This window comes from Chiloscyllium plagiosum, chromosome 21, assembly GCF_004010195.1.
Source record: "Chiloscyllium plagiosum isolate BGI_BamShark_2017 chromosome 21, ASM401019v2, whole genome shotgun sequence".
Classification (NCBI taxonomy): Eukaryota; Metazoa; Chordata; class Chondrichthyes; order Orectolobiformes; family Hemiscylliidae; genus Chiloscyllium; species Chiloscyllium plagiosum.
The window spans coordinates 35,892,331-35,908,645 of NC_057730.1; the positions used below are offsets into that span (position 1 = coordinate 35,892,331).

General features: G+C 39.8%; 1 protein-coding gene across 2 annotated transcripts in view; it reads left to right on the forward strand.

The window, feature by feature from the left end:
- The window catches only part of mad1l1 (mitotic arrest deficient 1 like 1), a 906,958-nt gene that overhangs the window by 549,548 nt on the left and 341,095 nt on the right, over positions 1-16,315 (forward strand). For both annotated transcript variants that reach the window (XM_043711818.1, XM_043711819.1), the window contains exon 17: positions 12,055-12,245. In XM_043711818.1, the coding sequence (XP_043567753.1) occupies positions 12,055-12,245 (191 nt within the window). The remainder of the gene's footprint in view (positions 1-12,054; positions 12,246-16,315) is intronic.

Below are 16,315 nucleotides of genomic sequence, written 5' to 3' on the forward strand. Positions count from 1 at the left end.
TCTCCTGTTCCCTGGATGCTGCCTGACCTGCTGTGCTTTTCCAGCAACACATTTTCAGCTCCAAATCATTTATGTAAATGACAAAAGGGAGACAGCCCAGCACCGATCCTTGTGGCACTCCACTGGTCACAAGCCTCCAGTCTGAAAAACAACCCTCCACCACTACCCTCTGTCTTCTACCTTTGAGCCAGTTCTGTATCCAAATGGCTACTTCTCCCAGTATTCTGTGAGATCTAACCTTGCTAATCAGTCTCCCATGGGGAACCTTGTCGAACGCCTTATTGAAGTCCATGTAGATCACATCTACCACTCCGCCCTCATCAATCCTCTTTGTTATTTCTTCAAAAACCTCAATCAAGTTTGTGAGACATGATTTCCCATGCACAAAGCCATGTTGACTATCCCTAATCAGTCCTTGCCTTTCCAAAACATGTACATCCTGTCTCTCCAACAACTTGCCCACCACCGACGTCAGACTCACTGGTCTATAGTACCCTGGCTTGTCCTAACCACCCTTCTTAAACAGTGGCACCACGTTAGCCAACCTCCAGTCTTCCGGCACCTCACGTGTGACTATCGATGATACAAATATCTCAGCAAGAGGCCCAGCAATCATTTCTCTAGCTTCCCACAGAATTCTAGGGTACACCTGATCAGGTCCTGGGGATTTATCCACTTGTATGTGTTTCAAGACATCCTGCACTTCCTTCTCTGTAATATGGACATTTTGCAAGGTGTCACCATCTATTTCCCTACAGTCTATATCTTCCATATCCTTTTCCACAGTAAATACTGATGCAAAATACTCATTTAGTATCTCTCCCATTTTCTGCGGCTCCACACAAAGGCCGCCTTTGCTGATCTTTGGGGGGCCTTATTCTCTCCCTCGTTACCTCTTTGTCCTTAATATATTTGTAAAACCCCTTTGGATTCTACTTCATTGTATTTGCCAAAGCTTTCTCATGTCCCCTTTTGACCCTCCTGATTTCCCTCTTAGGTATACTCCTACTTCCTTTATACTCTTCTGAGGACCTTAGATATGCTTCCTTCTTTTTCTTAACCAAACCCTCAATTTCTTTAGTCATCCAGCATTCCCTATACCGACCAACCTTTCCTTTCACCCTGATAGGAATATACTTTCTCTGGATTTTCGTTATCTCATTTCTGAAGGCCTCCCATTTTTCAGCCGTCCCTTTACCTGCGAACATCTGCCCCCAATCAGCTTTCGAAAGATCTTGCCTAATATCGTCAAAATTGGCCTTTCTCCAATTTAGAACTTCAACTTTTAGATCTGGTCTATCCTTTTCCATCACTATTTTAAATCTAATAGAATTATGGTCGCTGGCCCCAAAGTGCTCCCCCACTGACACCTCAGTCACCTGCCCTACCTTATTTCCCAAGAGTAGGTCAAGGTACATCCACATATTGAATCAGAAAAGTTTCTTGTATACACTTAACAAATTCCTCTCCATCCAAACCCTTAAAACTATGGCAGTCCCAGTCGATGTTTGGAAAGTTAAAATCCCCTACGATCACCACCCTATTATTCTTACAGATATCTAGGTTCTCCTTACAAGTTTGTTTCTCAATTTCTCTCTGACTATTCGGGGGTCTGTAAGGTGATCATCCCTTTCTTATTTCTCAGTTCCACTCAAATACCTTCCCTGAATGTATTTCCAGGAATATCCTCCCTCAGCACAGCTGCAATGCTATTTCTTATCAAAAATGCCACTCCCCCATCTCTCTCGCCTCCCTTTCTATCCTTCCTGTAGCATTTGTATCCTGGAATATTAAGCTGCCAGTCCTGCCCATCCCTGAGCCATGTTTCTGTAATTGCTATGATATCCCAGTCCCATGTTCCTAACCATGCCCTGAGTTCATCTGCCTTCCCTGTTAGGCCCCTTGATTTGAAATAAATGCAGTTTAATTTCTTAGTCCTACCTTGTCCCTGCCATGACTGTTTGACTCGCTTCTGTTCTCAACTGTACCAGTCTCAGATTGCTCTCTTTCCTCATTACCTCCCTGAGTCACACCCCCCCACCTTACTAGTTTAAATCCTCCCGAGCAGCTCTAGCAAACTTCCCTGCCAGTATATTAGTCACCTTCCAATTTAGGTGCAATCCATCCTTCTTGTACAGGTCACTTCCACCCCAAAAGAGATTCCAATGATCCAAAAATGTGAATCCTTCTCCCATACACCAGCTCCTCAGCCATGCGTTCATCTGCTCTATCCTCCTATTCCTGCCCTCTCTAGCTCGTAGCACCGGGAGTAATCCAGATATTACTACTCTTGAGGACCTCCTTTTTAAATTCCTGCCTAACTCTCTGTAATCTATCTTCAGAATTTCAACCTTTTCCCTTCCTATGTCGGTTCCAATGTGGACAATTACCTCTTGCTGGCCCCTCTTCCCCCGTGAGGACATTCTGCACCCTCTCTGAGACATCCTTGATCCTGGCACCAGGGAGGCAACACACCATTCTGCTTTTTTTGCTGCTGGCCACAGAAACGTCTGTCTGTGCGTTGGATTAGAGAATCCCCTAACACAATTGATCTCTTGGAACCCGACTTACCCCTCGTTGCATTCGAGCCAGTCTCAATACCAGAAACTTGGCTGTTCGTGCTATGTTCCCCTGAGAATCCATCACCCCTACATTTTCCAAACAGCTTACCTGTTTGAAATGGGTATAGCCACAAAAGACCCCTGCACTAGCTGCCTAACTCTCTTACCTTTCCCATCTATGTGACTGTATCTGAGACGTTCCTCTCTTCCTATAACTGCCATCCATCACATACTGTTGCTGTTGCAAATTCCTCATTGCTTCTAATTATCTCTCCAACCGATCCATTCAATCTGATAAGATTCGCAACCAATAGAATTTATGGCAGATATAATCTGCAGTCACCCTTAAACTCTCTTTAAACTCCCACATTTGACAAGAAGTGCATATCACTCTATTAAAGGCCATTTTTGCACCTTCACAATCAACAGACCCAGAAAATAATACCGTCTTATTCCTCTACAAACACTGCCCCTGGTTAAGTTAATAGTTATGGCTTAAATTTTAAGCTTAATCAAGAGACATATTTACAAATAGATATAATCAAGAAAGAACCCACTCTATACACTAATGCAGATTCTCTGTAGGCCACACTTAAAACAGCAATTAACTTATCTGATTCTGTGCTGTGAACTTTGCCCAATAATTCCTTCAAGATCAGTTGTGAATTTCACTGTTTGTTAATTTTCCCAGATGCACTCTGATGTCCAGCGATACATGAATTCAAACAGCAAAGGCAGTGTCAGTTTCTTTCTCTCTCTCTCTCCTGCACTGACCTCATCATGTGCTTCCTTTCGGTTGTTCTCCCTTTTAAAACTGCTGTTGTTTTGACTTTTTTCCAAATTTCCAAAATAATGCAACAGCATATAAGACCATAAGACATAGGAGTGGAAGTAAGGCCATTTGGCCCATCGAGTCCACTCCGCCATTTAATCATGGCTGATGGGCATTTTAACTTCACTTACCCACATTCTCCCCATAGCCCTTAATTCCTTGTGACATCAAGAATTTATCAATCTCTGCCTTGAAGACATTTAATGTCCCGGCCTCCACTGCGCTCTGCAGCAATGAATTCCACAGGCCCACCACACTCTGGCTGAAGAAATGTCTCTGCATTTCTGTTCTGAATTGACCCCCTCTAATTTTAAGGCTGTGCCCACGGGTCCTAGTCTCCCCGCCTAATGGAAACAATTTCTTAGTGTCCACCCTCTCCAAGCTATGTATTATCTTGTAAGTTTCTATTAGATCTCCCCTTAACCTTCTAAACTCTAATGAGTACAATCCCAGGAACCTCAGCCGTTCCTCGTACGTTAGACCTACCATTCCAGGGATCATCCGTGTGAGTCTCCGCTGTACACGCTCCAGTGCCAGTATGTCCCTCCTGAGGTGTGGGGCCCAAAACTGGACACAGTACTCCAAATGGGGCCTAACCAGAACTTTATAAAGTCTCAGTAGCACATCGCTGCTTTTATATTCCAACCCTCTTGAGATAAATGACAACATTGCATTCGCTTTCTTAATCATGGATTCAACTTGCATGTTTACCTTTAGAGGATCCCCGACTAGCACTCCCAGATCCCTTTGTACTTTGGCTTTATGAATTTTCTGTCCGCTTAGAAAGTAGTCCATGCTTGTATTCTTTTTTCCAAAGTGCAAGACCTTGCACTTGCTCACATTGAACTTCATCAGCCATTTCCTGGACCACTCTCCCAAACTGTCTAGATCCTTCTGCAGCCTCCCCACTTCCTCAGTACTACCTGCCTATCCACCTATCTTCGTATCATAGGCAAACTTCGCTAGAATGCCCCCAGTCCCTTCATCCAGATCATTAATATATAACGTGAAAAGCTGCGGCCCCAACACTGAACCCTGTGGGACACCACTTGTCACCGGCTGGCATTCCGAAAAAGAACCTCTTATACCAATTCTCTGCCTTCTGTCAGACAGCCAATCCTCAATCCATGCCAGTAGCTCATCTTGAACACCATGGGCCCTCACCTTACTCAGCAGCGTCCTGTCTGGCACTTTATCAAAGGCCTTTTGGAAGTCTAGATAGACCACATCCAATGGGTTTCCCTGGTCTAACCTACTTGTCACCTCTTCAAAGAATTCTAACAGGTTTGTCAGGCACGACCTCCCCTTACTAAATCCATGTTGACTTGTTCTAATCCAACCCAGCTCTTCCAAGAATTTAGAAACCTCATCCTTAACGATGGATTCTAGAATTTTACCAACAACCAAGGTTAGGCTAATTGGCCTATAATTTTCCATCTTTTGTCTTGATCCTTTCTTGAACAATAGGGTTACAACAGCGGTCGTCCAATCATCCGGGACTTTCCCTGACTCCAGTGACTTTTGAAAGATCTCAACCATGCCTCTGCTATTTCCTCAGCCACCTCCCTCAGAACTCTAGGATGTAGCCCATCGGAGCCAGGAGATTTGTCAATTTTAACACCTTTTAGCTTTTCTAGCACTTTCGCTTTTGTAATGGCAACCATACTCAACTCAGCCCCCTGACTCCCTTTAATTGTTGGGATATTACTCATGTCTTCCACTGTGAAGACTGACGCAAAGTACTTATTAAGTTCTCCTGCTATTTCCTTATCTCCCATCACTAGCCTTCCAGCATCAGTTTGAAGTGGCCCAATGTCTACTTTTGCCTGTCGTTTGTTTCTTATGTATTGAAAGAAACTTTTACTATCATTTCTAATATTACTGGCTTGCCTGCCTTCATATTTGATCCTCTCCTTCCTTATTTCTCTCTTTGTTATCCTCTGTTTGTTTTTGTAGCCTTCCCAATCTTCTGATTTCCCAGTGCTCTTGGCCACTTTATAGGATCTCTCTTTTTCTTTGATAGATTTCCTGACTTCCTTTGTCAGCCATGGCTGTCTAATCCCTCCCCGGATAATCTTTCTTTTCTTGGGGATGAACCTCTGTACTGTGTCCTCAATTACACCCATAAACTCCTGCCATTTTTGCTCTACTGTCTTCCCTGCTAGGCTCTGCTTCCAGTCAATTTTCGTCAGTTCCTCTCTCATGCCCTCATAATTGCCTTTATTTAACTGTAACACCATTACATCCGATTTTGCCTTCTCTCTTTCAAACTGCAGACTGAACTCTACCATATTATGATCGCTGCTTCCTAAGTGTTCCCTTACTTTAAGATCTTTTATAATGTCTGGTTTATTACATAGCACTAGTAATAAAACAGTAATTGCTGCTACTGGAATTCAAGGAAATCACCTCCAGCACCTAAAATACCTCAAAAAAGGAGCAGCTGTTATAGCCAGAAATTTTTCTCGTCCTCCATCTTGGATTACCCAGAATCCTTTTTGAGTTCAATCCAACTCTTCTTCAGAATTGAAAACAAAACATCTCAGAGGTCATACTAGACTTGAAACATTAACTCTTTCTGTCTGTGAAGATGCTGCCAGATCTGAATTTCTCCAGCGTTTTCTTTATTTCTTTTCATGTTTCCTAGTTGTCAGTTGAAAAAGGTTGACAGAATAGATGATTTTATTGTGGGTTTGGAAATTTTATCAGCCATTGTTGGCCTGATTTTCACTGATTGGCAGTGTCTGTCAGCAGATAGGTTTATAATCTCAAAACATTTTGTTGTAGTGATACAATATATCTTTGTTGTGATCTGAAGCTTTCCTTAATGGATCAGCAACTCTGATATTTCTTCATGCAATTGTGCAATTACTCCCCCTTTATTAAAACGTAACCCAATGTTTCAAGTCTCTCCTCATCAATGCGTTTAAGAAGAAGCTAGAAATGTACATAGTACAGAAAGAAACAGCAGATCTGTTATTGGGATCAATAAAGTAGAGTGAAAGAAGACTTGTATAAGCGTGAACACCACAACGATAAATTGGGTTTGATAGCCTTAACTTCAAAGCAATGGGGAAAAGGCAGAAGAGAGGAATAAATATAATAACGCTTTCAAAGAGACAGGAGAGGCATCAAGTACCATATGGCTACCTGCTGTATTGGGCAATTCCATGTTCAATAGGAGAAAAGCTGGAAATCTTGAAAAAAGGTAAAAGGATGAAGTCCCTTTTTAAAAAAAGTTATTAAAATCTAAAGCACTAACAGAAGTAAGACATGTTAAATCAAATTATAGATTCCAGACTTCTATCTGATTAGCTATTAAATGCTGTTACTGATTGTCAGTGGATAACATTTTCGTTCATCAGTTGTTGATTCTATTGTAACAACTCATGACTAGTAACATTGAATGGTGTAGGCTTTATCAGGATTATCTCTATGCTGTAAATAAAATCATCTTTGATTTTCTCAATTGCTAGATGTCTTTCATGTATTACAGAGATAACACTGTGTGTATGGAATGATTTTACACTATCCTGAAGCAGAGCTAAGTATCCCATATAAAAGGTTTCAGCCATGTGAAAGTTGCATGTTTTTCCTTAGCAACAAAGAAGAAAAGGATTTTTTAAAAAAACAACCATAAAAATCAATCAGTTGGCACTGGTTTCTTCCTCTATCTTCCCATCTATGCTGGGCCAGTATGTTATACAAGAAGCTTTTCTTGCATACTTCGCGATACACTAATTATTCTGTGTAAGCATCAATAATGAGCAGTGGTTTTGTTCCATGTAAAACCATAACTTCTGCTAAAGAAATTATATTTGCATTTATATGAAAAGCTATTCAGAGCAACTCCTTTAAGTAGTGTGCTGAAAGCAGTCTTCATGTGCTAACAATTATTTCATTTCACGAGCTCATTTAAAGTGAAAGATTTTATCAGAAGGGAACGGGGCATTTCTAATAAGAACATCCAGTGTCCAAACATATTCCTCGATCAAGCCTAACATTATACAGTGTCCAATGAAACTACAAACTCAATCCGTTATGAGCAATGCAGTGGTAATGTCTATTGTTACAATGTGCAATAATTCCCCAGAGGAGGATTCCATATTCCCATTTTTTGCTCAACACCGGTTTCCTTAGATGAGCCTGCCTGGATACCACTTGACATGAGTCTGTCCCGGCCATAGATAAAAGGGTGCGAGACGGGCCAGACAGCAAGACTTAAAAAAAAATCTCTTTTACAGCAAAAAGCAAATCAACCAAAGTCTGTTTACAGAATGAATTTAAATAGTTTTGACAAATTGTGGTAAACAAAATGCAGTGAACTGAGAACAAAATATAATGTGTAAAATCAATTCCAACCACCATAAATTATGTATACCAATTCAAACATTGATGGAACAGTCATCCAATTGCCTGCATTCTAATGATGCCACTACATTCTGTCAACATTGTTAGATACTGGCTTAATTTCTGCCAAAATAACCCAATTCCGCCTCCAGTTGAGATGAGCAACTTCTTAAAAAAAAATCAATTCCAATTTTCACACCAGCTATCTCACAGCTTGTATGACTAAAATTTTCACTTAGAGACTATCTTAATGATGTTACTATTAAATGAATGCACTTACTAAGGTGACTGATTTTGTTAAAAAAAAATCTGGAGTAAACCTTATATTTTGGACATTCGGAATTACAGTTACTCAAGAGAAAATAGTTAGTTGAAATATTTTTGTAAAAGCATTTGGAGTAATTTTTCGGAACTCATTGATATGATTGCATGAAATGATAAGTTTATACACGTGGTATCCACAATCCAGACTTCACAATCTCAATGGGCAAAAGACTGAAACTAAGAGTGTGAATTAACTTGTGGCAGGATATCAATTTCCACAAACTGAAGTTAGATATGAGTGTGGATATTCTTGATTTGGAGGTGCCGGCGTTGGACTAGAGTGTACAAAGTTAAAAATCACACCACACCAGGTTATAGTCCAACAGGTTTATTAGGAAGCACTTGCTTTCGGGGCGCTGCTCCTTCTGGTGACAACCACCTGATGAAGGAGCAGTGCTCCGAAAGCTAGTGCTTCCAAATAAAGCTGTTGGACTATAACCTGGTGTCGTGTGATTTTAACAGTATGGATACTACATTTCAATCTTGCATGTATGTCTTGTATTTCATGTTGCCACTTTTTTGTCACATCTTTTTTATCCACTTTTTCCATTAAACATTCCTTCATTCAGATTTATACTGGGCACCACAGGCACAGTCTGTCATGGGGATTGTTTATTGTACTAATTGAATTCTGGTTTATTGGTTATAAAGCAGAATTGGTTGGAAATGATGTAGTTTTCTGTATCTTTAGGGTGCAGAGAGATTTATTATGTATTGTTGGGTTTTATAGGGTTGTCAGGCTGGGGAGGGTCATTGTCCCCAGTCCGCATTTTTCAGGCTAAAAGATTGGTCAGGAGCCTGCTCAGAAGAAAAATGGCTACCCTGCAGCCAATATACATGCAATGGGGCATTGTCTGGCTCCAGGTGAGACTTCTGTCCTATCTGGGGAGGAAGTCCTATCTGTAATCCAAGCCGCATCAATTTGCACAAACTCAAAGAAGTCGTGGTCATGGAAGCCAGAATGAAGATAAGACCGAGAGGTATCAGCTGGGCCTAGCAGGCAGGGTTGAATAGGGAAATTGAGAGAAACCAAGGTTTTAAGAGGTTCGAGGCTGTTGTGGGATCGTGTTCAAATAACGACCGGTAAGTGGCAAAAATAGCCTCTTTTATTTAGCAATCACAGCACAAGTTTGAGGCTGCAATAGAATCCCGAAATACAGTTCTTACAAGAGCCCCTTTATACTCAGGTCTTACATATATTAAAATGCCATTACTATGGTGTTGTACTTTTTATCAATAGTATACAGGGCACCCTCGATTATCTGAACGAGATGGGCGGCATTATTTTGTTCGGATAATTGATTATTCGGTTAATTGATTCAATGCCTCTCCTCTGGGGCTTGGAGTTTTCTGTTAAGTCCGCTCCCCATTCAGGAGACTAGGCAGCAACACACTGCGCGCGTCCAACACCATCCTCACCCTTGCCCCTCCCCACCCACCCCACGTGCATCCCCCTCATTCGCCCTGCCCCCTCTTCAGGGCAGCCAGACTGAACACCAACCACAAGACTGCTGCTTCTGCTGCCTTTTTGGGGGTGGGATGGTGACACACATACACACTAGGTTTGACTACAACTATTTGTTAGGTTCCACTTTTGACCTGTACAGGACAATGTTGGAGAAATTCTCTTGGGAAGGGGGGGGTTTAGGGCACACTTCTGTGTAGAACTCTAAGGAAAGTGTGGAGGGAGAGGTCAGTCATTTGGAGATGGTGCCTGGGCTCCCCTCAGTCCAGGACTGTTCTCGCCAGTATTTCAGTAAGCCGAGTTCACTTTTAATCACTGTAAACAAAAAACCCGATCAGTGTTGGAAACAGGTTTTCAATGTAATGTTTCTATCGGGACCTCGAGATCTCCTTTGGATAATCCGATATTCGGATAATCAAGGTTCCTCTGTACAAAGGTTTGAGCGCCAGCTTTTCTGGGAAACACGAGATGGGTTAAAACATGTGCCAAGTGATGTTACTTCTGATGGGATTCAGGGAGTCTGTCGAGTTTGCTTGCATAATTAAGAAAGTGTTAGTATTTTTGTCTTTTAAATTAGTAATGTTAGTAAAAGTACTACGCCTAAATGCTCTTAATAGGTTAGAAATTATATCTGTACTTAATAAAAGAATAAAAGATATTAAACTGACTATTGCAGCTGGATTGTGAGATTTATTTACTATTTGTCAGTATGAGTTTCATTCATTAATGCAATTTCGTGGAAGTGCTGTTTTGTTAGTTAGTTTCTTAAAGGGATAATGGCCCAATTAAAAGGTATTTAACAGGTAATTACTAATTGGGGGATGTATTCAGGACCACGAGATCGTTGGTAAAGGCTGATTAATATTATAATGTTTCATGGAGACTTGATGGGGATGGTATTGTTCTGTATGTCACAGTTATTCAGAGGTAAACACTGTTTATAGCAGGGGCTCTTAAGGTGTAAAAATGCACTAATGAGTTTGAAAGGGTTGTTTTGATTGGAAAGTGTTTTTTTTTAATTTGGATAGTTAAATATACTGCAGCATTGCGGTTTTATGAATGATAAATGAAAACTGTGTTATACTAAATAATAGGTGAGTAAAGAGTTATGAATAAATGAGCAAGAACCCGGTATTAATGAATATAGTGAACTGGTGAGTGAGTTAATAAAGATACCGTATAACACAATATCTCACAGTGTGGGGTGTTAAAAAGAGATGAACAGCAATGAGGGTCGGTGGTTTAGAAGAGGATATATAATGTGTATGGTGGGAAATGATGATGACTACAACATGCAATAATCCCCCAAATGAGGACCCCATGCCCCCATTTCTTGCTCAACTTCTGTTTGCCTGGTTAAGCCTGCCTGGATACACTTGACATGTCCTGCCCTGGCCATGATTCCTTTAGAATCCCGACAAATGTAGAAGCAGGCTATTCAACCCATCAAATCCACACCAATCCTCTGAATAGCATCCCACCCAGACCCAGCATCCTACCCTATAAAATCCAACCACATGCAATAATGAGTTCCATATTCTGTTTAGCTAAAGATATTTCTCCTCACCTTCTATTGAATTCATAAGTGTCTGTCTCATATTTATGGTTACTACTGTTTTATAAATTCACACTTGTGGAAGCAACCAGTGAAAGAAGTGTTTATATCATGCTTTACTTGACTGCTGAATGACTCAGATTGCTTTACAGCCAATGAAATGCATTTTTGAAGTGTCTCCATGATTGTAATGTAAAAAATGCCGCAACTAATTTGCACACAGGGCAGGAAGATTATGATTTATTCATGTATGTGATCTATTCTGATGTTTCTGACAATAAAGAATCACTTTCTCTCAAAAACGTATAGAATAAAAAAGAATATAACTCAAACATGAGGTATCATTCAAAATTGTCCAAAAATGAAGAACATTCTGCTAATATGGGCCTATCAATGCTGCTTTTTTATTTTTGAAGTAGTTGTCCAATTTCTCCTAAGTATTGTTCAATACAGTCTTCAATGACACTTTCTTGAAAGTACAGTTTAGACTAGTTATGCAAAGAATAAATTTATTATAAATAATATGATGTTTTAAAATAATGTTTTTGTATTCAGAGAAACTCCAACCAGGCTGAGTTATTTCAGAGAGTTTGGGTTTATGTACCTCTTTAATTCTATGATCTGATTAATTCTGATAAACTAGAGCAAAATATAATTTAATACCCTTTTATTGGCACCATATCACATTTGGGTAATTAATCTTTATGATTCACTCTTGCAGTTTCAGTTTTTATTTGAAACCCTTAAGTTTACTGATGTGTTCCCACTATTCTCCAATAAAAGCTATGAGAGCCCACTCAATTAGATTTCAGTGTTACAGCTCACTTACAGATATCAGTTACTTGCAATTATTTTCACTTTTTTTGACTTCAGATAAGCTTTGTCTTAAATTGATTCCTTGTAGATGCATAAAGCTGTTCATCATATTATCTCTGCCCATAAAATAATGGCATGTTCTTATATTCAGAAATGCGCAAACAGGTGAACAGCGCAGAGTTAAAGAACCAACGATTAAAGGAGGTGTTCCAAAAGAAGATTCAGGAATTCCGAGCTGTCTGCTACACCCTGACAGGTTATAAGATTGATGTCACTACTGAGAACCAGTATAAACTATCGTCAATGTACGCGGAACATCAAGATGATTGCCTAATGTTCAAGGTAAGAGCATAATGGAGGAGGGGGAACATAACTTTGGCAGAAATGAAGAGAATGTTGTTTGAAGTGACTGTTGTTCATTATTTCTGGCTGAGTTTAACTGTGTTTACTGCCAGATGCTGGTTTTAATTTTTCATGGGATTCTTTATTTAAGCATCTCACTGTATTGATTTTAGTTGCTCTGTGACATTCAGTGGCATAATTTAGTACCACAGCTTCTAGTTTTTTTTTGACTAGTTGTACTCTAAAGATTGCATTTCATTCTAAACCACCATTCGTGTTCAAGGTGAGCTTCTTAGAATCTGGCTGTGTAGCTCATTGAGTTAATCTTGGACTTCATTTGCCATCAGTCATTTCCCAGAGAGTCGCTGAGGACTTTTAATCTTTTAATGATTGATTATTGTATATTGTCTGTCTTGTAATATTTTGCTGAAGGGGGAATATGTCTGAGCAGAATTAGTACTTATCCATGATATGGAACCTAGTTTGGAGAATAAAGCTGAAGCCTTGCAGAGTGCTGAAGCACATGGCTAAGAGTTATTAACATCATGTAAGAATGTTTGTTCGCAAATGCAACACTTTGTCACAAATAAAACAAATTTCATTTGCTGTGTACAGCTCACATGTTTTGAATGAAGAGTAGTCTTATGGTTCAGTGAAGACCATGAACCATAGCATTGTGCCATATTGTCAAAGGAATGTGGTTTAAAGGTAAAATGTCTGACCAAAATTAAAGTAATGAAATCAAGATGTGAATGCTTAGCATCTGGAATGCACATCCTCAGAATATGGTGAAGGCAAGATCAATCAAGGCATTTTAAAAAATTGAATTATTATCTGAAAAGAAGCATGTGCAGGACATCGGCAGAAGACGGGGAATTGCTACTTCAGAGAACCAGCTCAGACACAGTGGACTAAATGATTCCCTTCTCTGTTATAACCTTGTCATGATTCTGAGAAAAAAATAATAATTGGATTTAAACCTTACTAGTTTCTTAGTTGGACAAGTTATTTTGATCATAGGTCATGGAGTACCACACATTCTTTTCTAACTCTGAGAATCTGGGATGAGCCTGTATGAACATTTCTTCATGACTTTCTGAAATTGATTATTGGAATTGCATTTCAGCTGGGAAAGGAATTGAGCTTGATTTCCCTAGCTCCATTAGATGAGAGTGATGGAACTGACTTGTTCTGTTTAACAGGACAACTAAAATCCAATTAACCTGACACAAGATCTCCCAGTCAATGGCAATGCTGACGATGTTGCTACTAGTTGCAAAAACAGTTACAGACTTAGCTTTTTCAGTCCTAGCATGTAAACGATATACAGCTTGACATCCATGGGGTGCATGGGCAAAGTAGAGCCGTGCAGAGATCCCAGCAACTACTTTACAATATAGCTGTTGTATTCGGTTAAGTGTTTAAGGATCTTGAAGAGCCTCAGTGGAATGAGTGTGCAACCAACAAGAATGTAGTGGATAGATCAGGAGAGTGATTGGGAGTCAGTTGGGTGATGGATTGAGTATTGCTGCTAATCAGAATTTCACAAGAAATTAACAGAACAGCAATTCTGGGCCTGGCATCTGGGTAAGTAGCACAAACCTTGCCCAAGCCTTATTTGCATTGTGTCCCTGGTAGCACAAATCAGCTCATTGAAGTTTAAACTTTGTAGGCAAATGCTCCACGTGTGTAGGTCAATTATTTGATGACTATCACTTTGCATTGAAAGATCCAACCAAGCAGATGGAGCTGGTTCATTATCTGTACAACAACCCAAGGAATAGTTAGCGTATAAAGAAAGGATTGTGGTAAAAACAATGACCTCATTGTTTTTACCTCGTTGATTTTAACCCTACTGCGAATCCTCTTGCAAGGATGCCTGCCTTGAAGAAGTTTTCCTCCTCTCTCTACAAGAATCTCGGGGAGTCCCTCTCTCACTGCAACCCACAGGTTCCTCATTTCCCCTTCCCCCACCTCACCCTAGTTCAAAATTCCAGCTCAGCACTGTCCCCATGACATGTCCGGACTTGTCCTACCTGCCTATCTCCTTTTCCACCTATCCATTCCACCCTCTCCTCCTTGACCTGTCACCTTCATCCCCTCCTCCAGTCACCCATTGAACTCTATGCTACTTTCTCCCCACCCCCACCCTCCTCTAGCTTATCTCTCCTCCCTTCAGGCTCACTGCCTTTATTCCTGATGAAGGTCTTTTGCCCGAAACGCCGATTTCGCTGCTCCTTGGATGCTGCCTGAACTGCTGTGCTCTTCCAGCACCACTAATCCAGAAAGAAAGGATTGTGTCTAACTACTCCCAATCATTTTAAGCAAGTGCCTTCCTAAGTGAATTCTAGAAAATCATACAATCACCATCTCACTTTCTCTAATGCTGTTTTGAAGTCATTACAAAACACCATTGATTGCATACAAAGTTGTAGGCATGGAGGGTACATTTTGAGTCATGAAGAACAAAGTGGTTAAAATTAAAAATCTGAAATGAGCAAGGGAGTTAATTTAAGAAGGAAAATCAGGAAATACAAAATGACTTCCAAGCCAGGTATGTTTGTTCAGAGCATGGAAAGTGAAATTTATTCAGTTCAAATGTAAAGCACTACATGTTGGAAGAAAGTATTGATGATGCATACTCCTTTAATGTTTTCCAAAACAACAAAGAATGTGCCTAATTGCATTTCCTCGCTGTGCTACTGGGGCCAATTTGATTGCTTAACTCTGGTGCTATGATTTTCATTTTCCTTTCATATTTAAGGATGTGTAGAGTAGCTGGTAACAACCAGCTATACATATACCATATGCATACCATTCACATGTCATTAGTAAAGAGCTGAGGACCCATTGCACTGTGCAAATAAGTATCTCTTGTACTTGACTGTCTCATGTTTAACTAAACAGGTATTGTAACAAACCGTGTCGTCTCAGAAGTGCCATTTGTTGTTCGCTGCGCATCGATTTCCCTTGATGCTTTGAAGTTAACTTTTTTTCCATCCCTCCTCCTCCTCAAAATTTTCAAGCTGTTTTATTCCAATGTGAAGTTTGTAACTTGGTGTGTAACAGACCAATTATTGCACCTAAGTCTGAAGGAGCGTCTCCATTGGGAGACATTTAATGAGCTCTGCAACCAATTTAAATCCAGTGTCTCTTAGAGCTCTGCTAATTAGATTGCACTGTTAAAGAGTTTTATCTTTTTATCCAGATTGATGTAATTTTGGCAACTTTTCTTTTTGTAGTGTAATAGAGTGAGTCGAGTAATAAGCACATGTTGAGCTCTGTGTGCTTTTGAATTTTCATATTGGATTAAAATGAATTCTGTAATTGCTCAGATGATTTCTCAACCTGTGATGGGAATGATGTCACCGTGCACCAGCTTTTGGCTAGAATTTTCTTTCTGGAAGATTCTTAAGTATAACTGAAAAATCATTATAAATTGGCATCTGAGGCATTCAAAATTTGAATTGTATGGTTTGATTTTGATTATTTCAGTTGATGATTATCTATTTAAAGAAAACTTTAAGTCAGACGACAAAATGAAGAGTGAAATTAGCACATACGGTACTGGGAAAACTCAGTTGTGGCTGTCTGTTAGATATTCATAAACATGGTTTTGGGGTTTGCAACTAGCCCAGTACTGGATTAACAGATGAAGTTAAACAGAATAAAGGTTAGCTTAGATTTAGCTGGCCAAGATCTATAACCTTTTCTTGTGAGAGCTGATTAGATTTTTCTTAAAATAAATGAAGTGGAACTAACATTGTTTGGATTTTTGCACCTTGTCTAATGCTGTAAAAATATCTTCACCTAAGCAGCCCAATGGCCCACTTTTAAACCTAGCTTATCAACAATGCAAAGTAATTACTGAAATTGTGCCATTATTATCAGGTAATCACAAATGATTAATATGGAATTATACAAGAAAAGTATCCTAACCTAGTGTTGTCAGAATTGGGAACTCACTATGTCTTGGGGTAGTTAAGGTAAATAACATTGGTAATTTTACAAGAAATAAGATAAAGTGAGAAAGGCTATATTTATAAGGTAAGTGAAGTGAAGTTAATTCT